The sequence below is a fragment of the Bison bison genome, unplaced genomic scaffold (assembly GCF_000754665.1).
Source record: "Bison bison bison isolate TAMUID 2011002044 unplaced genomic scaffold, Bison_UMD1.0 scf7180017864068, whole genome shotgun sequence".
Classification (NCBI taxonomy): Eukaryota; Metazoa; Chordata; class Mammalia; order Artiodactyla; family Bovidae; genus Bison; species Bison bison.
In genome coordinates, this window is record NW_011494640.1 from 12,464,852 (window position 1) to 12,489,172 (window position 24,321).

Sequence of the window (24,321 nt, forward strand, 5' to 3'; positions counted from 1 at the left end):
TCGCATTTGTCCCTTGTCACCATTTCTTTATTCAGAGCAAATTCAAAGGCTGTGAAAGACCACATTACCTTTTTAAAAACTTTTCCATTTGGTTGCACTTCATCTTCCTCATTTAGTATTTCACGTGTTCCCAAGAGTCTTTTGTCCTTGAATTTGTTTTTTGCATGCATAAAAACTTTATCAAGTGTATCACATCCAGGGTATAATATGGAGGCCAAACCATCCAAGCTGTTAACAGACCTGTATGCAGAGTCAGGTTTTGAATTTACAGGCTTTGCTTTAGTTCGGTTTGATTTTTCTTGTCTTGACTCAGACAAAAAATAATATGGAATGTATGTTAAAATAGTATAAAGTGATATTATGAACTGTATGAAATACAAAAGAATGGGGTTGATGGTGTGTTTCAGCTTCATGGAAGATGGTTTTGAAGACCCGTGGTTATTCATAGTGTTCAAAAAGAATTAACAGCTTTCTGTAAGAATCTAGAAGGAAAAGAAAGAAAGTTATTGGTCAAAAATCATTCTCCAATAATTTTAAAGGAAAAGTCTTCACATTAGTTAGGCAGATGACTTCCCCCGCCCCCGCCCCATAAGTAGCCAACATACTGTCCACTCCTGCTATTTGTGGCACACTTATTTTGTGCTGTTATCTATTAACCATGGAATTTTTTACAGAAAAGCTTCCACATCATTCTGTAAACAGGTGGCTTTTCCAACCTAACCTCAAGTAACCACAAAGACTTCCCAGTGGTGAGGAGAAAGCAAGCCAGCAGGCCTACAACAGGATGGAGACCAACACTGCACCACTTCCTGTTCTTTGGGGTCTCACTACATTCAGGATGGCAAACACTTAGTACAAAGGCCACAGTCTCCTTTCTCCCGGCCCCTGGAGCCACTGCTTTCTTTCCCAGGGCGCCCCCTTGTCTCACTCCAGGCAGCCGCAAGCAACTGGAGTTAGCAAACCGCATGAAATTCCCTTTCCACAGAGATTCTAGATATTTTTCACTTTAGACAGGTTACATTATAAAGCAAGAAGGCAGCGGACTTTGATCATTTTATATGTTGCATTTCTCAGATTTATTGAGAATCTTCTATGTGTTAAGTCAGGGACTGGAACAGGGAAGGAAACAGCCTAAGCCTCTCCTCCCGTGGAGCAGATACATTCCTTGGGAGAGTTTAAGACAACTAGCGCCAGGTGGTGGATAAGAAACCCCATGAGGAAAGAGTGAACCCAGTCAGGGAAACACGAGGTGACCAGGCAAGGCTGCAGAGGCCGCTCTAGGATACGGGTGGGCCTCTCTGGCCAGTGATACCTGAGCCGAGTGGGGAAGAAGGGCGCTAGGCAGAGGACGCAGCCTTTCTACCGCGGGTAGGTGATACTATCAGTTAACAAACTACCAACTACTCCATCCAGCTCTGCCTCCAGGATTGTGATTTCTGACACTCTTCACCTCCATGCTGCAGAAATTCTATTCCAGGAAAGTGTGGCCGAGAGCCCTGAGGAATCCCTTCACCCTGTCTCCGCTCAGGGCAGAAGTTCTACTGCTGATGCAGCAGACCATGAATACTGGGCACTGTGGTTCATCAGGTCGATGCGGGGAGAGCAGCTCCAGACACTAGTGGCTGCACACAAGGCCAGGACCAAGAGCAGAGGACAAGATGCTGCCCCTGCAGCAGTGGGACAGAGATTCTCCACAAGCCAGAGAAGCAGGTTGAAAGGATACAGAGCCCCTTAGCAGTCACTAACTTAGGACTGACTTAGTTGGAACACAGAACAGACAAGTTCAAGCTCAATGGCACTGGAGAAAACAAAGGAGACATTGGTTGTGAGCACCTAAGATGCAGCTGGTAGGTCCACAATAGAAAACATGCCAAAGGGAAGTTTGGAATCCAGAGAAGTTCAACAGAATCATGGAAAGAGACACTGAGGAAGACCCCTCCTGGAGCCAGGGAAGCTCAAAGACTGCCTCAAACACAACTCCTACAAAGAGCATCTAATCTAACTGGACACACTGTGGGGCATCTTAGGGCCCACGGCTTTGTCCAAAACAAGAAAGCAACTGACTCGCTAGCAGTGGACAATATGTGCTGGGTGTGGCGCCAACAGAGGCAGGTCATGGAGACAGATGGCTAAAGGGAGCCCTACTAAAACCGTGCTGTCACCCCCTGAAGAGGGCACTTCCAAGTAACTGCATGTGTTCCCAAGGCTAGGCCCTGAAGGAGCACCATCAGAGGACACCCACTGCAGAAAAGGTGAACTTCACCAAAACCGGTCAGCTAAGTCACTAAACAAGCAAACAACACAGGAAGGTGTAGAAAAGGAGGGGGGGGGGGGGGCATTAGTCTTTAGAACTGCTATCTAAATAAATAACTAAAATGTCCAATTTACAACAAAAAATTAGGAGGCATGCAAATCAACAGAAAAGTATGACCCACACATCGGGGGAAAAACAGGCAGCAGAAATCCTCGAGAGACCCCAAATGTCAGGCTCAGCAGACAAGGTATCAAAGTAGTTATTACAACTATGCTCAGAGAACTAAAGGAAACCATTCTTCAAAAATTAAACCACAAATTCTGCAAATTTTAAAAGGTAAGGAACCCCTCTGAATTTGCTCACACATAAAGAAGCAGCCAAAGACTTTGTGAGAAGCCAGAGACTCCCAACTCATCTCTGGGCTCTGTTCACCATTCCCAGCTCTCTTCTTTGACAATGTGTTAGGTAGTACCTTGAAGAATGAGTCCAAAGGATCTAGATTTCTGCCAGAAAGGGAATGGGGAGCCACTGAAGGTTTCCATACAAACAAGTGGTACAATGAAAATAAGGGCCCTACCACTTCCAGGATACCAGAACTGCAGAGAACAGATGCACTTAATAACCCAGGAGAATGACAATACCTCATTAAGTACTCTGAAATTTAATACTGCATATTTCTATCTTAAATTTAAAAATACTGTGATTTAAAAAAACTACCTTTATCCACAGATGATATGACTGCATTATAGAAAATCCTAATGAACACACTGAAAACCTAACAGAACAGAATTCAGCAAAAGATTGCATAAGGTAAATATTAAAAAAAAAAAAATCAACTGTATTTCTATACACTAGCAATGAATAAAGAAAAGTGAAGGTAAGAAAACAATTTTTTTTACAACCCTTTCAAAAACACCTAGGATGAGATATAACAGGAAATGCAAAACTTGTACCATGAAAACCACAAAACATTGTTTAAAGATACTAAACACCTAAACAGAAAACATTGTTTAAGGATTTTATGACAACATTCCCCAAACTGATGTACAGATTCAATATGAAGCTTATTAAAATCTCTGCTGACTTAAGAGAGTTTGTTGCTCTTAAGAGAGTAATTGTTTCTAAAATTCACAAGGAAATTCAAACTAGCCGGAACAGCCTTAATACAAAGCAATATTAATCAAGACACTGTGCTACTAGCAAGAGGACATACAGACTAATGGAACAAACGGAGAGTCCAGAAATAGACCTCAGGACAACTGATTTCAATAAGACAGCAAAAAACTCAGCAGGGAAAACACAGTCTCTTCAACAAACAGTGGGACAACTGGACTGCTGCTGCTGAGTCACTTCAGTCGTGTCCAACTCTGTGCGACCCCATAGACGGCAGCCCACCAGGCTCCCCCGCCCCTGGGATTCTCCAGGCAAGAACACTGGAGTGGGTTGCCATTTCCTTCTCCAATACATGAAAGTGAAAAGTGAAAGGCAAGTCGCTCAGTCATGTCCGACCCTCAGTGACCCCATGGACGGCAGCCTACCAGGCTCCTCCATCCATGGGATTTTCCAGGCAAGAGTACTGGAGTGGGGTGCCATTGCCTTCTCTGGAACAACTGGACAGCTACATGTAAAAGAACAAAGATGAACCCCTTATACCATACAAAAAAATTAACTTAAGACAGATCATAGGCCTAAATATAAGAGCTGAAACTATAAAACTTCAGTAAGTACTAATCACTGAGAATGAGTAGTGTTTCAGGAAGAGTACAGTAAAAGGAAGAGGTGGGTTCAGGCTTTTTCTGAAAAGTCTTCTTGGCCCAAACAGTAATTTACTATGATCTTCAAAGTGTGGACAGAGGAAGAGAGATTTTGAATAGATGATACCATATAGCGTGAACAAACACCAAAAGTTCAGGAAACAATCAGCCACCCAGGAGAGCAGGGTAGGGATGAGGAGATGAGGGCAGGGTATTAAAGGCCCCAAATTTTAAAGGTCAAATTGTTGTGGCCTTTGATGCTGAGGAAGAAACTTAGTTTACATTCCAAAGTACAGAAACACACAGTATTAGAAAATAACTGTACACCAAGGATAACCTGAACTTCCCTGGTGGCTCAGATGGTAAAGCGTCTGTCTACAATGTGGGAGACCTGGGTTCGATCCCTGGGTCAGGAAGATTCCCTGGAGAAGGAAATGGCAACCCACTCCAGTACTCTTGCCTAGAAAATCCCATGGACGGAGGAGCCTGGTGCAGGCTACTGCCCATGGGGTCGCAAAGAGTCGGACACGACTGAGCGACTTCACTTTCACTTTCAAGGATAACCTGAAGGCAGTAGGAACTGGAGGGAAGGAAATCACATTAAAGATAACAAATAATCCTCCCCTCCATGGTTAGGAGGCTGTGTTGAGTAGGACATGGAACAAGCAGCTAGGATCCCCAGCTCCTAACTGCCCAGCGGGTGGCAAAGGTGGCAGCTGTTCCTGCAGCCTTTCCAACTGAAATCTTTCTGCTTTAATACCTGAGGGTGGTTCTGTACCTGGATTGCAAACAGAATAAAGCTGCAAGTTACAGCAGAGGCAAGGAAAGGAGGGCAAACAGTGTGGTGCCTTCAACTGAGACCGAAATACAATGAAGAGGCTGGTCAGTGGCTGGAAGACTGGGGGAAGGGAGGGGCATACAAGTCCGAACATAATGGGTTTAAGATGTCTGTGAGTCATCCAAACACACCAGCTGTGAAAGTTACAAGAAGTCAGAGCTACCCAAAGAGAACACACAGGAGATCGCCAAGATAAGTTCAAGAACAGAAAACTTTGGAGGGAAACAAATGCCAAGACTGAGGGAGGGGAAATCCCAAGGAAAAGATCAATGAAGGAGAACTTGGAGAGGGCGGGGTTAGGAAAGTCAAGGGAGGAAAGAGGCAAGTGGTGTCAGATGCAGCCTAGATGCAACAGTCACATGCAAATAAGATATTTGACTTTTCTACAGTGATTTAGACAAACTAGGTAAAATAACAAAACTCTGCATCCTTCTATCTGCTCAAGTATCTACAGAAAATGTAGACTAGTGTTGACTGAAATAAAAAGAACACACAACCAAAAAGTCGAGTGTTTATGTTTTATTCTGCAGACATACTGAGGACTGAAGCCCAGGAGACAGGCTCTCAGATAGCTCTGAAGGACTGCTGCAGAGAGATAAAGATGGAGCCAGGGTATATATGAGTTCTGCAGAAACAAACCAGGTAGTTGCACATCAAAAGATTTCTGATAATTGAAGAAAAAAACAAACACCAAGTTAATTAATTTATTAATGCCTTTCTATGCATAGGAAGATGCAAGAGCCTGGCTCGCTGAAATCATTCCTTTGATACACACCTTAACTGTCTAGGGCCGGTATTCTGTTCTTCTCTACCCTGAATCTCCTGAGGATTCAGTTCAGGCAGTTGCAGAGGCTTGTGGCTTCCTGGCCACAACATCCTCTGTTTACTGATATGAAAGGCAACATTCTTCATCCACATTAGGAAACCAGTCACAGCTACTGCATTATGTTGCCACACCTTAGAATATGATTATCACCTTCCATTGAACCATTAAGTCTATTAATCTTTTCCTTCACAGTGTGGATGTTTCCAATCTAGTTTAAGAAGGCCTCATCCATGCCAGGATTAAACCACTGGCACCCTATGCCCTATATTTTTTCTAGTATTTGCAAATTCTTTATATTTAATCAACATGGAGTTTATTTTTCTCAATTGTAAGGGAGAAAGCTAACTTTTTCTTTCAGATGAACTGTCTGAACATTTATAAAATAAACCATCATTTTCTCAACTAACCAAAGCGTCACCTTCAATAATTTACAATTCATACTTGGATTCAGTTCTCAGCCCTGTTCTGTTTCTTGGATGTACCTGCCCACAGCTCTGCTGACACACCACACACCAGGGACAGACTCACAGCAGCGCTCCTTTATCTGTGGTCCATGGACCAACCCCTTCAGAACTACCTTAGACCATATTTAATGGAGATTCCTCAGACCCGTCTTTCCCTTTCTCACCTTCCCAATACCTACAAGCTGAAAACTACTGGTGGACTCGGTTTTAAACAGCAACCATGGGATTTTAATGGACACTAATATTTGAGAACTGCTGCTTTAAATATCTGATGAGGCCTTCACTAGTCACAATTTTCAAAATTTTCTTATCAATTCTTACAGATAAAGGAGATCAGTCCTGGGTACTCTTTGGAAGGACTGATGCTAACGCTGAAACTCCAATATTTTGGCCACCTCATGCGAAGAGTTGACTCATTGGAAAAGACTCTGATGCTGGGAGGGTTTGGGGGCAGGAGGAGAAGGGGACGACAGAGGATGAGATGGCTGGATGGCATCACCAACTCGATGGACATGAGTTTGGGTGAATTCCGGGAGTTGGTGATGGACAGGGAGGACCAGTGTGCTGCAATTCATGGAGTTGCAAAGAGTCGGACACGACTGAGTGACTGAACTGAATTGAATTATATATAAATTTTAAAGATTTAACATTTCTTTATGGTGAAACACAATTTAAAAAGATCAAAAAGGAATAAACATATATCACTTATATGGAAAATCTAAAAAATATTATACAAATGAACTTCTTTACAAAACAAAAACAGACTCACAGACATTGAAAACAAACATGGTTACCAAGGGGGAAAGGGTGGGGGTGATAAATTAGGAATCTGGGATTAACAGATAAACACTACTATATACCAAACAGGTTTAAAAAATACAAGGACCTACTGTACAGCACAGGGAATATATTCAATATCTTGTATCTATAATGGAAAAGAATCTGAAAAATATATATAAATGAATCACTATGCTCTTCACCTAAAACACTATAAATCAACCACATTTTGACATTTACGGAAAAAAAAATACCATGACAAGATATACAAAGAATTTCAATAATTTTTTTAATTCAAGCAATAAAAAGGAAAACTAGGCGAAGAACACATACAGAGAAGCCCAAAAAAGGAAAAGCAGATGGCTAAAACATACAGACAATATGTTCTCCTAAACTTGTAATCAAGATTCAAATGAAGGCATACTAATTTTTATCCAATAGTTTCACAAACATGTAAAAGACTACAATATCCAGAGTGCACTGAGATAATCTGGCAGTATTTAAAAAACACACACACACCCCCTTGGCAATCCCACATTCAGAACACTATTCTACAGAAAAGCAAGTGCTTACCAAACACATAAAAACAAGCATTCAATCACTCATTTGCCAAACAAATATTGAACACAGACTCCACACCCAGAACACTTTCAGAAGACGAAGTCATAGTCATAAACAAAATCTGGGGAGCAAACAGACCACGCACAAATAACTAAATACCAAGAGGTACCGGAGCTACTAAGAAAAACAAAGCAGGTGCAAGGGAATAAATTTGGGAGAGCAGACGACTGCTGCATCATAAAACTGTAAGAGGCGGCATCTCGCAGGTTGTGAGTAGACAGTCACCTGGTACCTGGAAGAAGAGCATTCTAGCTGAGCCCAGGGAGGAAGGGAACAGCGAGTGGAGATAAGGGTGGAGAGGATGTTGAGAGGGATCAGATCCTGCAGGGCTGGCACCACCATGAGAACTGAGCTGGCTCGAGTGAGACCATCTGATCTACCGTGCAAAGGATGACTGTGGCTGCTGCGGGGGCTCTGACGGGGATCAGATGATGATACTGGCTTAGATCAGAATGGGGACGAAGGAGGCAGTGAGAAAAGACCTGCTTCTGACTGTGTTTTGAAGGTACAGCTTTGGATACAGTGAGAGAGAAAAAGAGGAGTCAAAAGCAACTCTGAAGTTTGGGGCTTGAGACATCGAAAAAATACTGAGCTGCATTTACTGAGAAGGGAAGACTACAAGACGGCAGATTTTGCTCCCCTCCCCTCCCCGCTCCGGCCAAAAAAAAACTAATTCTGTTTGATGGAGATAACTTTGGGAATTCTCAGCCTATTTATGATATTTCAACTGTGAGACTGGCTGAGATGACCTCGGAAGTGGGAACACATGCAAATGGCAGACCCTGTGGCATGTCCACATGTAGAAGGGCCAGCAAACAGGGCAGGAGAGGAGAAGCCAGTGTTGACAGAGGAACAGGACAGTGGAGTCAAGGAGGACCGATCAGCTGTACACGTGCTGTCAACCAAGACAAATGTAAACCGAGGCACCGATGAGATGAGACTTCACACCCATTATCAAAAAGGAAGAAAAAAAAAGAATATGACAAGCACTGGCCGGGAGGCGGAAGTGGAGAAACCGGAACACTTACTAATGCTGGTGGGAATGTAAAATGGTACAGCTGCTACTGAAAACAGATGTCCCTTAAAAAATTAAACAACAATCCAGCAATTCCACTTGTGGGCATACTTCCAAAAGAACTGAAAGCATGGACTCAAACAGATATCTGTACACCAAAGTTCACAGCAGCATTTCATAACAGCTGAAAGACACAAGATGAATATTCAAGACAGGTAAATGTATAAACAAAATGTGACTGCCACACAATAAAATATTATTCAGCCTTAAAAAAAGAATGAAGTTCTGATACATGCTATATGTATGAACCCTGAAAACATCATGCTAAGTGAAATAAGGCAGACACAAAAGGACCAATATCTGACTCTGCTTATGTGAGATACCTACAATAAGCAAAGGCACAGAGACGGTGAGTTGCCAGGAGCCGAGGGAATGAAAGCTGTGTTTGCTGGATGATGGGAACGTGTGGAGACAGCTGACGGTGCACAACAGTGTGAGCATGCTTGATGCCAATGCACCAGACAACGGTAAACTGTTATATATACAATTTTTTTTAAAGTGAAAGTGAAAAGAAAATCAAGTGAAAGTCACTCAATTGTGTCTGACTCTTTGCCACATCAAGGACTATATAGTCCATGGAATTCTCCAGGCCAGAATAATGGAGTGGACAGCCTTTCCCTTCTCCAGGGGATCTTCCCAACCCAGGGATCGAATCCAGGTCTCCCACATTGCAGGCAGATTCTTTACCAGCTGAGCCACAAGGAAAGACAAAAAAATTTTTTTTTTAATTCAAAAAAAAGGAGGACTGAGAATTAGACACTGGATTTGACAATGTGAAGGTCACTATCAACCTTGAAAAGAACTGAGGTTAAAGATCAGAGCCCAACTGGAGACAGTTAAAGAAAAAAGAAGAAGAGATCTCTAGGAAGAGGATTAGAGAAATGAGTAATAGGGCAGGACAAAGCCATTCCTTTTGTTTTAAAATTAGAGAGACACGGGAATTCCCTGGCAGTCCAGTGGCTCGAACTTGGTGCTTTCATTGCCAGGGTCCAGGTTCGATTGCTGGTCAGGGAACTAAGATCCCACAGGCTGTGTAGGGTGGCTAATAAAATAAAATTTATAGTAAGAGATAGTATAGCTTGCAAGGACGGTGATGGCTATGACCCAAAAGAGGAAAGATAAGGATTACAGTCATTACTCTGAATCCTAGGAAGACCGTTTCCAGGAAACTCCTGGGATACTCCAGCTGTCTACGTAAAATGACACAGTACAGCCAGCTCTCCATATCCATGGATGCAGATGACAGATATCAAGGGTCAACTGTGTGCAGAAGACAGTAACATCTTTGGGTAGGAGAGAGGGTGAGCATGGGACCCAAGTGGAAGAGGCTGGCCTCAGACAGGAACAGGAAGGCATGTGGGTGGGAAGGAGCTGGTGGGAGATCCTCTTCTGGGTGCTTCTATGTGATCAGAGTAACAGGAAGCAACACCAGCTAAGAGGGAGAAAGAAAGGAAACGCCTAGAAAATTGAAAAAGAAAAATGTAAGATAGTCATCTATCTTACAGGAGAGTGAGTGGAGTAGGAGACACAGCAGGCTCACCTGGCAGCTCACAAGGCCCACCTGTGGTCAGCAGTCATGGATGTGAAGTGACACGGATCAAGCCAGCTGTGTGCTTCCCTGACAAGGCCAGCTGGCGGAGCACAAATACGGATCAGGGAGAGCGTAATGAACCAACGATGGGATTTTATCAGGCAAGCACCAGAACCAGTGGCACCCCACTCCAGTACTCTTGCCTGAAAATTCCCATGGACAGAGGGGCCTGGTAGGCTGCAGTCCATGAGGTCGCTAAGAGTCGGACACGACTGAGCAACTTCACTTTCACTTTTCACTTTCATGCATTGGAGAAGGAAATGGCAACCCACTCCAGTGTTCTTGCCTGGAGAATCCCAGGGACAGAGGAGCCTGGTAGGAGGCCGTCTACGGGGTCGCACAGAGTCGGACACAACTGAAGCAACTTAGCAGCAACAGCAGAACAAAACAGGGTAAAGCGGGGGCGGGGGGGGGGGTAATTAAGACTATTTCCAAGGCAGTGAATTAAATGACTGATAAGGGAATTTTAGCTTGAGAAAGGAATGCCATGAGGAGGGAAAGGTTTATGAGGACACAGATCAACAGAAGGAGATCCTCTCTTCCAATAGAATTGTTGGAGTTGAGGTACTAAAAAGGAGTAAGTTGGAACCACAGGAGGTAGTAAGTAGTCTGCGTAGAATGTCTCAAGTTAGGACTGCTGAGGGTGTTTAGTTACTGCTCATGGGGAGGTACACATATAGTAATGGAGAAAGGGGAAGCAGAGGCAGACTGGAATATGAGATCATTTAATAAGGACAGGAGGCCAAGGAGCGGAAAGGCTGTGGTAAGACTGAAACCACTAAGACTCAGGATAGGATAGCAGTAATGAGTGATAGAAAGCCTGAGGTTCTAGTATTTAAGGAACAAAAGGAGAGATGACTATAACAACAAGGAATTATGGTAAGCATATAGTTGGAAGGCAAGGCTTAGAGGATGTAGGTAGTACTGCTTCAAAGGCAAAAAACTGTTGAAGTAACCAGATTAGGCCCAAGATGGAGTAGCTCATGCTAAACCCCATGTTAGCAAAGTACAACCTGGCTAAGTTTCTGTGCTCAGCTTTCCCAGAAACTGCAGGCGTTTGTTATCCAATCAGCCTTGCCTGCTCAGCACAAGTTACTTGACCCGGCTCCAATCCCACCCTTTGCTCCATATAAAGGAAAGTAACCCTCTTGAACCAAGCAGCAAATGCCCAGCATAATTTCCTTTCTCTCACTTATTGTTATCTATAAAAATCTCTTGCTGGGATTTCCCTGGAGGTCCAGTGGTTAAGAATCTGCACTTTCACTGCAGAGGACACAGTTCAATCTCTAGTGAGGAACTAAGATCCTGCATGCCACACGGTCTGCCAGGGGGAAAAAAAAAATCTCCTGCTTCGTACAACTCTTTGGAGCTCCTTTCTGTCTGCTAGACTGGATGCTGCCCAATCCCTGAACTAATCCCCAATCCCTGAATAAATCCTACTAGATAGGAAAATTGTCTGGAAATTTTTTTTTGAACAACTGAAAACAGAAAACAATTTAAAATCAAAGAACGGTTAAAGAACTTATACATCCACAATGTAGATGATATACAGCCATTAAAAATAAGTTATATGTACATGTAGTTAACCTAGAGGGACTTCAACGTACCGTACTAATTATAAAAAAATTGAAAGCAGCTATAATTGGTCAAAGTGCGTTAATCTTTGAAGACTATAATAACGTCCACCTTTACTATACTCTTACAACTGCTAATTAAAATAACAAGATGAGTCAAGTTTAACTTTAGAAGATGACCCATCGTTATTCTGGAGAAGGAAATGGCAGCCCACTCCAGTGTTCTTGCCTGGAGAATCCCATGGACAGAGGAGTTGGCAGCAAACAGTCCATGGTGTCTCAAAGAGTCAGACACAACTGAGCGACTAAGCACCGGCACCATCATTATTTATGCAATGAAAGATTAGTCAACACTAAATCTTTAAATGTGAAACTGTGTGATTATACCTAGTTAGGTTCAAACGCCTGAAATGTTTTTAAAATATTCTATATAGATTGGTCAACTGTATTACGTCAAAATAAGTTATTTACATCTTACATAATTTTACTTAGCTTTTGTTTAAACTCATAATGATCAAGTTAAAAGAAAATCTTTCCCTGTGTGGTATCTATTATTTGAGAAGAACACAGGAGACTTAGAGTGGAGGCAGAAGGAGGGCAGACAGAATTATGAGTAATTGTCAGAAAAGAGAAGACAGAAGTTGGAGTTATGAAAATAATTATACATAAAGTAATGGAGATTAATACTCAGCTGCAAAATCACCTTCAAATAATATGCTTCAGGAGTATATGAAATTCTGATGTTAAATTGTTACCAAGGGGTATCAATAATATCATAGTCATACAACCTGTATTAACTCCCCCTCCCCACAAAAAGCTACAAATCCTCATATGAAAAGCTTCCAGAGACAATGTGTTTCAATCACAGTAAAAAAAAAAAAAAAAAACCAACAAAAAACTGTAAATGCCTGAATTTATGGGGTAGGGGGCACAGGCAGTCAAAGGGACCACCTTCACACTGTAATATTCCATGGTTCTGCCTGCTCAGACATGTTCATCTACAACAATGTCACAGGCTCAGGAGAGATGCCACATAACAATGTCTCAACCCATCAACCTCCACAAGTTGGAGAACTGACAATGGAAACAGGAGTTGCTCTGAATCCACGACCCTTGTCATAGCCACAGGAGGGACAATAACCCTTATTATGTTTACCCTGCCAACACAGAGAGTCTTCTACGCTCCTATACTCACCCCCACCAAGAAAATACACCTGAAACTTCAACTTCCAGAGCAGAGAAAGAACCCCTACACTTGAAAATTCTCCTACAAATTCACTGGGGGCAGAGAGAGTGACCCACACAGGGAGAAAAGGTGACAAGAAAATGCTCCAGAGGGGGCATTGTGATGCCCACAGACAATTAACTGATGTCTTGGTTAAACCTTGCCCACCACCCAATTCTATTCCCCGCTCTGTCTTCCTTGTAGCCTACAACACTAAATATGCATCCAGACTACATAACTATTCATATCTAGAAAAATATTCAGCTTAGCATTTTATCTCTAACAAAGTTTAAGTAAGTGAATTGCACAGTGATGAAAAGCAAAAATCTGTATTTGGTGGCAAGAAGTCTAACTATAATTTTCACCCAACTTGCAATAAATGGGAAGCAATTCTGAGTATCAAGCAAAGAAGTACGGTGTAGGGAGCTTTGTATCATCTCATTTTAATTGTCACAAAAACCCAATCTCAGGCAGATTGTGTCCAAAGACACATCTAACAGATGAGGTGAAATTTTAACCAAAATGTTTGACTCCAAAGCCCACCTGAACTTTAATTCCCCACACTCCCTAAACTCTAGAGCTAATACTTTATTATTAGTTTAAAAGGGGGGAAAGGAAGATAAAAAGGCCCTCATGACTTATATATTCTCCTTTCCACAAAAGTTGCAGTCACATTCCTACAGAACCAAAAGAGTCCTGATAAATTATCCAAATTACTTATTCTGAAATGAGAAACTGGGGTCACAAGGGCAGAAAGAAAGACTTCCTTCCCAGAACTAGGCTTTATGAGTTGTAATGGGAAATGCAGCCAGCAACTATGATTTGCTATCAGTAAAGCGTTTCTTTAGGCAGGCCCCTGGCTCTGATGAACATGTTTGCTTCCCAGTCTCCCAATACTAAGATCCTAATAAAATTATGAAACATACACATCTGCTTCAGAAGGATGGTTTTAACATTCACTTACTGTGCGCACTGCTGGAAAAACAAAAACACACCACCCAGACCCAACTGTAGGAAAATTTTTAACTCTTACATATAAGCTAATTTATTACCTTGACTCAGTACTGCACTTATTCTCACTCTTCCTTTACTGAAAAAGATTTTTCCTTTCTAAAACTTCAAATATTAATAAAATCTTTAACAACATTTAAAATCTGAAATCTGACCTCACAGCTGTTACTGTTTTATGAATGAAATTAGACTGTACAGCTAAAAATCAAGCCCATTAATCCATGTAAGTACTTCCTCAATACAACAAATTAAAAAGGTCAAGAGATTCTGGACCAGAAAGTCTATTAAGGACATTTTTAGAGGACTGAGTCATGTTACCATCTGGATTAAATGAACTTTCAGTTCACAACTAGGAAATGTGATGAGGAAATAATGGTTTGATCTTTTCTTTTTAAGAAAACTACAAGGCTTTTATTTACTCTAATCTCAGAAAATAAAGCTTTTGGCGCTAAAGACACATTGGAAGGGAAGAAGAAAGGGAAAAGGAGAGAAAGGAAGGAAGGAGGGAGGAAAATTCAAGTCTTCACCATAAATATATTTAAATTAAAAACTGAAAAGCAGTTAAAAAAATCCCATTTAAAGTTGTATATCAGTGAACATGTACACACTGCTGTATTTAAAAAGGAGAGCCAACAAGGACCTACTATATACTACATGGAACTCTGCCCAATTATTATATAATATATATATTATTATATAATATATAATTCTATTATACATTCTTTACATATATATACAAGTGAGTATACATATTTATATGTGGCAGCCTGGATAGGAGGGGAGTTTGGGGGAGAATGGATACATATACATGTAGGGCTGAGTTCCTTCAATGTCCAACTGAAACTATCACAATGTTGTTAATCAGCTACACACCAATACAAAATAAAAAGCTTAAAAGAAAAATTGTGTCCAAAAAAAAAAAAAAGCTAGAAATAAATTTAACCAGTCTCCCAAGGCAAATGAAATAAAAGCAAAAATAAACAGATAAGATCTAATTAAACACTTTTGCCCAGCAAAGGAAACCATAAAAAGACAATCTACAGAATGGGAGAAAATATTTGCAACAAGACTAACTAGGAATTAATATCCAAAATGTACAAACAGCTATACAAACAGCTCACAGAGCTCAGTATCCAAAAAAAAAAAAAAAAGAAACAATCGAAAAATGAGCAGCAGACCTAAATAGATATTTCTCAAAAGAAGACACAGAGACAACCAACAGCCATATGAAAAGATGTTCAACATCACTAATTAGTAGAGAAATGAAAATCAAAACCACAATGAGAATTTCCAAATAACAAATAATGGAGAGCGTGTAGAGAAAAGGAACCCATCCTATGGTGGGAATGCAATCTGGTGCAGCCACTATGGAAAACAGTATAAAACTAAAAATAGAGCTGCCATATAATCCAGCAGCCCTACTCCTGGGCATGTATCTGGAAAAGATGAAAATTCTAATTCAAAAAGACATATGCTTCCCAGTGTTCATGGCAGCTATTACTATTTACAATAGCCATGAACTATTGCTTCTGAATGTCCTAAAGAAAAGCAACCTAAATGTCCACTGACAGAAGAATGGGTAAAGAACACACACACACACACACACACACACAAATGGGATACTACACAGCCATAAAAAAGAATATCACCATTTACAGCAACATGGATGGATCTATTACCATACCAAGTCAGAGAAAGTATCATAGATATCACTTATATGCAGATCTAAACACAAAGATACAAATGAACTTATTTACAAAACAGAAATAGACCCCTAAGACACAGAAAACAAATTTATAGTTACCAAAGGAGAAAGGGAGGCAGGGAAAATTAGGCACTTGGAAATAACATATACACACCACTATATACAAAATAGATAACCAACAAGGACCTTCTGTATAGTACATAAAACTATACTCAGTATTTTGAAATAACTGATAAAGAAAAAGAATCTGAAAAGGTATTTATATTCTATTATACATTCTTTACATATATATACAAATGAGTATATATATTTATATATATATAACAATTCTTATGTGTATTCTTCATATATATAAAAACTGAAATCACTCTGCTGTATACCTGAAACAATGTAAATCAATGATTTAAAATAAAAATTCAGCTTTCTCAAAAGGATAAAAATAATAATAATACAAATGGATCCACATAAAACAAACAGATTCTTAAAACATAGAAAACAAACTTAGGTTAGCAAAGGGGAAGGGAGGCAGGATAAATCAGGAGTATGGGATTAAAAGCTACAAACTATTAATACTATACATAAAATAGATAAGCATCAAGGATTTACTGTATAGCACAGAGAATTACATTCAATATCTCATAATAATCTATAATGGGAAAATAATCTAAAATACAGATATCTATCTGAATCACTTTGCCATATACCTGAAATGCACAATACTGTAAATCAACTATGCTTCAATAAAGGAAAAGCAACATTAAATTTCAAAATTAAAATTTTGGAAATATTTTTAAAAATTAAAAAGCTGCTGAAGAGAGACAACTTTACATAATCTTCAGTCCTCCACTGTACTTTTTAGATTTTCAGTCCTTTTATACTAATAGTTGAAATAACTTAGGACTCTTGGGTATTCTCCTTGAACTACAAATACAGTACCTTGACTTCCCTAACCCTGATTGAAATAATTTAAATTTACTACTTTTATTCCACTTTCCTTTTCTAAATAAAGTCCAAGACGGATATTTTTTTTTTAAAAAGAAAAAATGTTGGGTCTTGGCATAAAATTAAATAAGAAACAAAGAAATTAGACAGGGGAATCTTTATCTTTTTCTGACTGACTTAGAACAAGGATTTTAATAAATACATCTGTGCACAAGAATACTCAAATACACACCTACACCAATCTCAGCTCTGCAACCAAATACTATGTCATTGTTCAAGTCACTAGACCCTAATTTGCTCACCACTAATGTTGATGGAATTAAACTAGTTCTATTCTACTGATGTAAAGGACTCCTAAAATGATTTAGAAGTACCAACAGACCATCAAACATTGGAGATTTAAATGACCTGTGGAACCCATTTCTGTCTTCTATATAAGGTACTTTCCCCTCTCCTTTGGGGGGTAAAGGGAAAACAAGTAAGAAAAGAGTTCTCAGTTTTAAATAACAAATAAGGAAAAACCCTCAATGAGAAGACGTCTACAAATTCATTTCAAAAACTTAACATTTTCCAATCAGATGAGATTGTCTCCACGGTGGGAAAAAGAACAAGTTTAAGAAAGGAGTATGGAAAGCCCTTACTTCCTTTTCATTCTGAATCACATGAATGTACTATTTAAACAGAAGTACTTTTTAACACAAAGTCTAATGATGATGTGGGTAGTCTATGAGATTTAGCTGGTAGATCCAACAAAGAGGAGAGGAGTTCAGATCTGGGTTAAATTTCCTGCCAAGTAAAGGAGAACTGCTCAAATCAACACACACAAGTTTTAATGCATTGGCAAAATCAGATTTCATACATTCATCCTGATCTCTCACATCTCTGGCCACCTGGCTAAAAGAACGAGTCAAGCACCCCAGAAAAGGAAACTGCCAGGTGATCTCTTACACAGATAAATGTATAAAAGCCTGAGGTCCACACGCAAGAAGGCAGTAAAGTGGATTTACCCACTGGAATGTCCCTTCACTCTTCCTTAAGGTTGCCAGATTTAACAAATAACAAAAACTCAGTCCAGTTAAAAGCTGAATTTCAACTAAACAACAAATTTCAGCAAACATATGTCCATGCAATATCTGGGACACATAGTAAAACATTATTCAATGCTTATCTGAAATTCCGATGCCTGGTATTTTGTATGGGAACCCTACTCGTATCCCCAATCCGTCACAAAGTGGGACAATCAGGATACTCAACCACTCTGGTTTGCCTAGGACTTTAGGGTTTCCTGGGATTCAGGACTTTTTAGTACTAAAACCAGGGAAGTCCCAGCAAACCAGAATGAGCCAGTCATCCTGCCATTAATCATTTCCTGAACTAAGCAAACCAGTTACAGCCTGAGATCCACCAGTAGTTAAGTGTGATATTAATGAAATAACTTTTTTGTACCTTATTTCCCCATATGCACGAAATTTAAAGTGCAGTAGATAATAAGGGGGACTTTCTCTGGTGGCTCAGACGGTAAAGAATCTGCCTGCAATGCGGGAAACCTGAGTTCGATCCCTAGGTTGGGAAGATTCCCTGCAGGAGGGCACGGCAACCCACTTCAGTATTCTTGCCTAGAGAACCCCCATGGACAGAAGAGCCTGGCGGGCTACAGTCCATGGGGTTGCAAACAGTTGGACATGACCTGAGTGACTAAGCACAGAACAGGTAATAAGGGACTCTGGAAAAATGCAAAGGCATGATAAATGCTAGTTAGTAGTATAGCTGGTTTTGGTACAAATTTCTTTTTCATGTGGAGTTTCAAAGCAGACAGGTATTTGCTTCATTTACACACTTTTTATAAGATCTACTAAAGGTCCTACTACCTGCAACACTGGTTTGATTGCACATAAAAACTGTTCAACAGATCTGTTCCTTTCAGAACTACAGCTATGCTCTAGGTTTGATGATGGCCCCTCATTCACCTGCTGTGTAACATGGGACAAGTCAATCAGCATCCCCAAGCTTCAGGTCAATCAGTATCCCCAAGCTTCAGATTCACTGTAAAACTGGGGTGATAACAAATACCTCACAAAACTCCCTTGAGAGAAAAACAGGAAAGTAGGTGAAAGCACTCTACATAAATTACAAAACACAATGTAAGTTTTAGTAGCATTTTAAATTTGTTTATATATATATAAAACTGTGGGTACCAACATTAATATTTTGTTTTACCTTGATAATTTCTTCTTCCCTCTGATTCTGAAGGTACTAAAGTCAATTCAACTGTACTCTTACTGAAAGCTTAGGCTATAGAGCCAAAAAGACTAGGCTTGACACTTAGCTCAATTGCTTACTAAATGTCAGTCAGTCAGTCAGTCCAGTCAGTTCAGTTGCTCAGTCATGGCCGACTCTTTGCGACCCCATGGACGGCACCGTGCCAGGCCTCCTGTCTATCACCAACTCCCGGACTTTACTCAAACTCATGTCCATTGAGTCGGTGATGGCATCCAACGATCTCCTCCTCTGTCATCCCCTTCTCCTCCTGCCTTCAATCTTTCCCAGCATCAGGTCTTTTCCAATGAGTCAGCTCTTCGCATGAGGTGGCCAAAGTATTGGGAGTTTCAGCTTCAGCATCAGCCCTTCCGATGAACATTCAATGAACATTCAGAACATTCATACTAAATGTCACTTGAGATAAATTATCTAACCCTCGTTTCCTCACCTGTAAAATGGGGAGAGAAATATCTGTATCACATAAACACCTAATGCATGTAAAGAATATAATACTTGCCTCATAATAAGTACACAATTCCCAGCGCTATTATTACTGATTTAATAAAGATTCCCTGGTGGCTCAGGGCTTCCCTGGTGACTCAGACGGTAAAGAATCTGCCTGCAATGTGGGAGACCTGGGTTCAATCTCTGGGTTGGGAAGATACCCTGGAAGAGGCCATGGCAACCCATTCCAGTATTCTTGCCTGGAGAATCCCCATGGACAGAGGACCCTGGCGAGCTACAGTCCATGGTACCACAAAGAGTCGGACACAACTGAGCGACTAAGCACACAATAAAGATTCAAAAGTTAGAAGAGGCTGAAATCACATATATATCCTTGAGTCCCTTATAAAATAATGGAAAATAACTATGCTTAACACATCTTGTATTTGGAATTGGCACCAGTCCATTCAGCCACCTTAGCCAGCTAGTCAATTTTGGGAATTTCTTTCCATGAGCTTTAGTTAGATAATTACAAATTTATGTTTAAGAAAATACATATACTAGTATTTTTTGCATATCTAATATTCCATGCAAATACTTACATATCCTTGGATTTTATGACAAAGAACTACTGAAGCCCAGTCTCTGGATCCCACTCCAGTCCCATTACATAAAATGCTTTCTTCTTTTCATAAACTCAATTATTTTACCATTAATCTGAACAGGTTTCAAAATTAAAAGCTACTAAGACAAAGAGTTGTCTTCCTGCTCCTCTCTTCCATTCTTCGATGTGCCCAGTTTTTCCTGCCCTCTGCAGCTTTTTCATAAATGTTCAAAAACTAGTTTGTGTTTTAAAAGTAGAAGGTGTAAGAAAAAAGATAGCTATGAGAAGTATTTGGCCTAACTCTAAGAATAATCTTTTCATGTGAAGTCAAGGGAGCAGCAACCTTGACATTGTCCCATCTCCTTCCAAACTTCTAATCACCTTCACATACAAAAATAAAATTCTGAATAATTCCTCTCTGCTGCACAACTATACACACAACTAATACTTTCTGCTACCATCCAAATGTAGAATACTGGATCAAGTGAAGGCTATCAAAACTTCGCTACTCTATAAAATATTTTAAATATGAATCACTAGAATCGTGGATAGAATTTCCTTTTTAATCAATATAACTGAACATCAAGAAAGTCATCAACTTGCTGTGAATCTGTAACATAGATTTAAAATACTATTGAGTAGCAATGATAATGAATCTAAATGTATTCACATACAATTCTATTTGTTAATGTTTTCATTTAAATTCTACATGTCATTTTTAGGGGGACTACTAATAACTAATATTAATGTTAACTAATAATACTACTAACAACTAGCATTAAAATAAAATTCTAATCAAAATCTGTTTCTTAACTCTTAGAACTTCTGAATATGAGTAGCTCCCAAATGTGAAGAGGTAGAATTCTAAGTTTTAGAATTCAAGACACTGGGTTTCTCAAATCATCTATGAAATTCTATTTACTTCACAATACAATTAACCTGGTTAATTACAGTCATAATACAATTAAGACTGGTTCCAAATTAGGAAAGGAGTACATCAAGGCTGTATATTGTCACCCTGCTTATTTAACTTATATGCAGAGTATATCATGTGAAATGCCAGGATGGATGAAAAAGCTGGAATCAAGATTGCCAGGAGAAATATCAGTAACCTCAGATATGAAGATGACACCACCCTTAAGGCAAAAAAAAGAACTAAAGAGCCTCTTGATGAAAGTAAAACAGGAGAGTGAAAAAGTTGGCTTAAAGCTCAACATTCAGAAAACTAAGATCATGGCATCCGGCCCCATCACTTCATGGCAAATAGATGGGGAAACAATGGAAACAGTGAGAGACTTTGTTTTGGGGGGCTCCAAAATCACTGTAGATGGTGACTGCAGCCATGAAATTAAAAGACACTTGCTCCTTGGAGGAAAAGCTATGACCAACCTAGAAGGCATATTAAAAAGCAGAGACATGACTTTGCCAACAAAGGTCCATCTAGTCAAAGCTATGGTTTTTCCAGTAGTCATGTATGGATGTGAGAGTTGAACTATAAAGAAAGCTGAGCACCAAAGAATTGATCTTTTGAACTGTGGTGTTGGAGACTGCAAGGAGATCCAAACAGTCCATCCTAAAGGAAATCAGTCCTGAATATTCATTCATTGGAAGGACTGATGCTGAAACAGAAGCTCCAATACTTTGGCCACCTGATGCAAAGAACTGACTCACTGGAAAAGATCCTAATGCTGGGAAAGACTGAAGGCAGGAGGAGAAGGGGACAACACAAGATGAGATGGTTGGATGGTATCACCGACTCGATGGACACGAGTTTGAGCAAACTCCAGGAGTTGGTGATGGACAGGGAAGCCTGGTGTCCTGCAGTCCTTGGGGTCACAAAGAGTAGGACACAACTGAGCGACTGAACAATTAACCTATGTGAACAATGGATCTCCTTTACCCTTTTTGGGTACCTGATCAAATCTAGGCAAACTTATGAGACAGTTACCTCTGCCATAGCACTTGTTTCTCCTCTACCCTAAGGAGATGAACTAAAATTCCCAAATCACTTCTTTCTGTATCCCGATCTGGCTGACTCTCAACAAAGGCCATACTAACTGTAGTCATTTATATGAGTGCTTTACTATTTAATACCTATTATTCAATACACAGTAAATTAACTCTGCAATGTCAATATAAATCTGAATTCCATTGATCTATTCTTAGCTACAAATTTAAAATTTGGGGTTTCCAAAGAATTTCCCTTTTATTGTTGCTGAAAGAAATTTACAGAGAAAATACTATGCTCTAATATATTTGGTCACTTCTAAGCATTCCTCATTTAGCCAAGTATATTGCTTAAGAACATGTAGGCAAAGAACTGTCTAAAGTAAAGGGAAGGCACACCAATGGGCAAGGTATAGTCCTTTCTCCATCACACTTGCTTCATTAAAGGATAGCACTCCTGGACATGCATGTTAAGAAGTTTGGAAGACACAGTCCAGATTGGTAAGGGGTAACTCGAGCAAAAGAATCAGGGGACAGGGTAAATGGGATGGAAATCCAATAAACAGTGGATGTATGTATACGCACAGCTGATTCGCTCTGCTGTACAGCAGAAACTAAAACGTTGTAAAGCAACTGTACAACTAAAAAAAAAAAAAAAGAATCAAGAAGTTTCCCTGCAAACACTCTTACACTGTGTAGAGGGGCTTCCCTGGTGGCTCACACAGTAAAGCATCTGCCTGCAATGTGGGAGACCCAGGTTCGACCCCTGGGTCGGGAAGATCCCCTGGAGAAGGAAATGACAACCCACTCCAGTACTCTTGCCTGGAAAATCCCATGGATGGAAGAACCTGGCAGGCTACAGTCCAATGGGGTCCCAAAGAGTCAGACATGGATGAGCGACTTCACTTTTCACTTTCATACTGTGTATCATTTTTAATAATGAACACTATTTGTGTAATTTCTTAAAAATCAGTAGAAAATGTAAAATCAGTAAACACAACAGATGTGAGCAAAGATTCTGAACTAATCTTCTGAAACAGAAGCTAAATGTCAATAAGCATGATTCTAATAGATAAAACGTTGTTTTTATAGCCTCAAAGCATCTGACCAAACTAGACTCTTCCTTATAACAGTTCTATTCAATTTTATTTTCATTTCTCAAAATGCTAAAAACTTCTAGACACTTGATCTTTAAATTTCTGGCCCAAAACTTTACAAACTCTAACTTACTTCAGAAGTCACAGGAAGGAAAGAATAAAACTATGCTATATTTTACTCCATGACAACTATTTAACAGGCAGCTCTTGCTATACATTCCTTCCAAAGAACACCCAGGGCTGATCTCCTTTAGAATGGACTGCTTGGATCTCCTGGCAGTCCAAGGGACTCTCAAGAGTCTTCTCCAACACCACAGTTCAAAAGCATCAATTCTTTGGCGCCCAGCTTTCTTCACAGTCCAACTCTCACATCCACACATGACCACTGGAAAAACCATAGCCTTGACTAGGCGGACCTTTGTTGGCAAAGTAATGACTCTGCTTTTCAATATGCTATCTAGGTTGGTCATAACTTTTCTTCCAAGGAGTAAACCTCTTTTAATTTCATGGCTGCAGTCACCGTCTGCAGTGATCTTGGAGCCCAAAAAAACAAAGTCTGACACTGTTTCCACTGTTTCCCCATCTATTTCCCATGAAGTGATGGGACGAGATGCCATGATCTTAGTTTTCTGAATGTTGAGCTTTAAAAGCCAACTTTTTCACTCTCCTCTTTCACTTTCAACAAGAGGCTTTTTAGTTCCTCTTCACTTTCTGCCATAAAGGTGGTGTCATCTGCATATCTGAGGTTATTGATATTTCTCCCGGCAATCTTGATTCCAGCTTGTGCTTCTTCCAGTCCAGTGTTTCTCATGATGTACTCTGCATATAAGTTAAATAAGCAGGGTGACAATATACAGCCTTGACGTACTCCTAGATTAATGTATACAGATAGATAACCATTTTCCTAGCCTTCGACCTACAGTTTCTGTTAAAATGTCCAGTTAAAAATTTTAAATAAGCATAAAATAAAAGGACCAGCACATGTTGAAATGTTACTGTCTAAATAGTGCTAAAGGTCAGTTTTCATTCCAATCCCAAAGAAAGGCAATGCCAAAGAATGCTCAAACTACCGCACAATTGCACTCATCTCACATGCTAGTAAAGTAATGCTCAAAATTCTCCAAACCAGGCTTCAGCAATACGTGAACCGTGAACTTCCTGATGTTCAACCTGGTTTTAGAAAAGGCAGATGAACCAGAGATCAAATTGCCAACATCCGCTGGATCATGGAAAAAGCAATAGAGTTCAGAAAAACATCTATTTCTGCTTTATTGACTATGCCAAAGCCTTTGACTGTGTGGATCCCAATAAAC

At 40.0% G+C, this 24,321-nt stretch overlaps 1 protein-coding gene across 1 annotated transcript in view; it reads right to left on the reverse strand.

Moving 5' to 3' along the window:
- Positions 1 to 24,321, reverse strand: part of ACSL3 (acyl-CoA synthetase long-chain family member 3) — a 75,169-nt gene that overhangs the window by 32,390 nt on the left and 18,458 nt on the right. The window contains exon 2 of the mRNA XM_010837067.1: positions 69 to 482. Within this exon, the coding sequence (XP_010835369.1) occupies positions 69 to 446 (378 nt within the window). The 5' untranslated portion in view covers positions 447 to 482. The remainder of the gene's footprint in view (positions 1 to 68; positions 483 to 24,321) is intronic.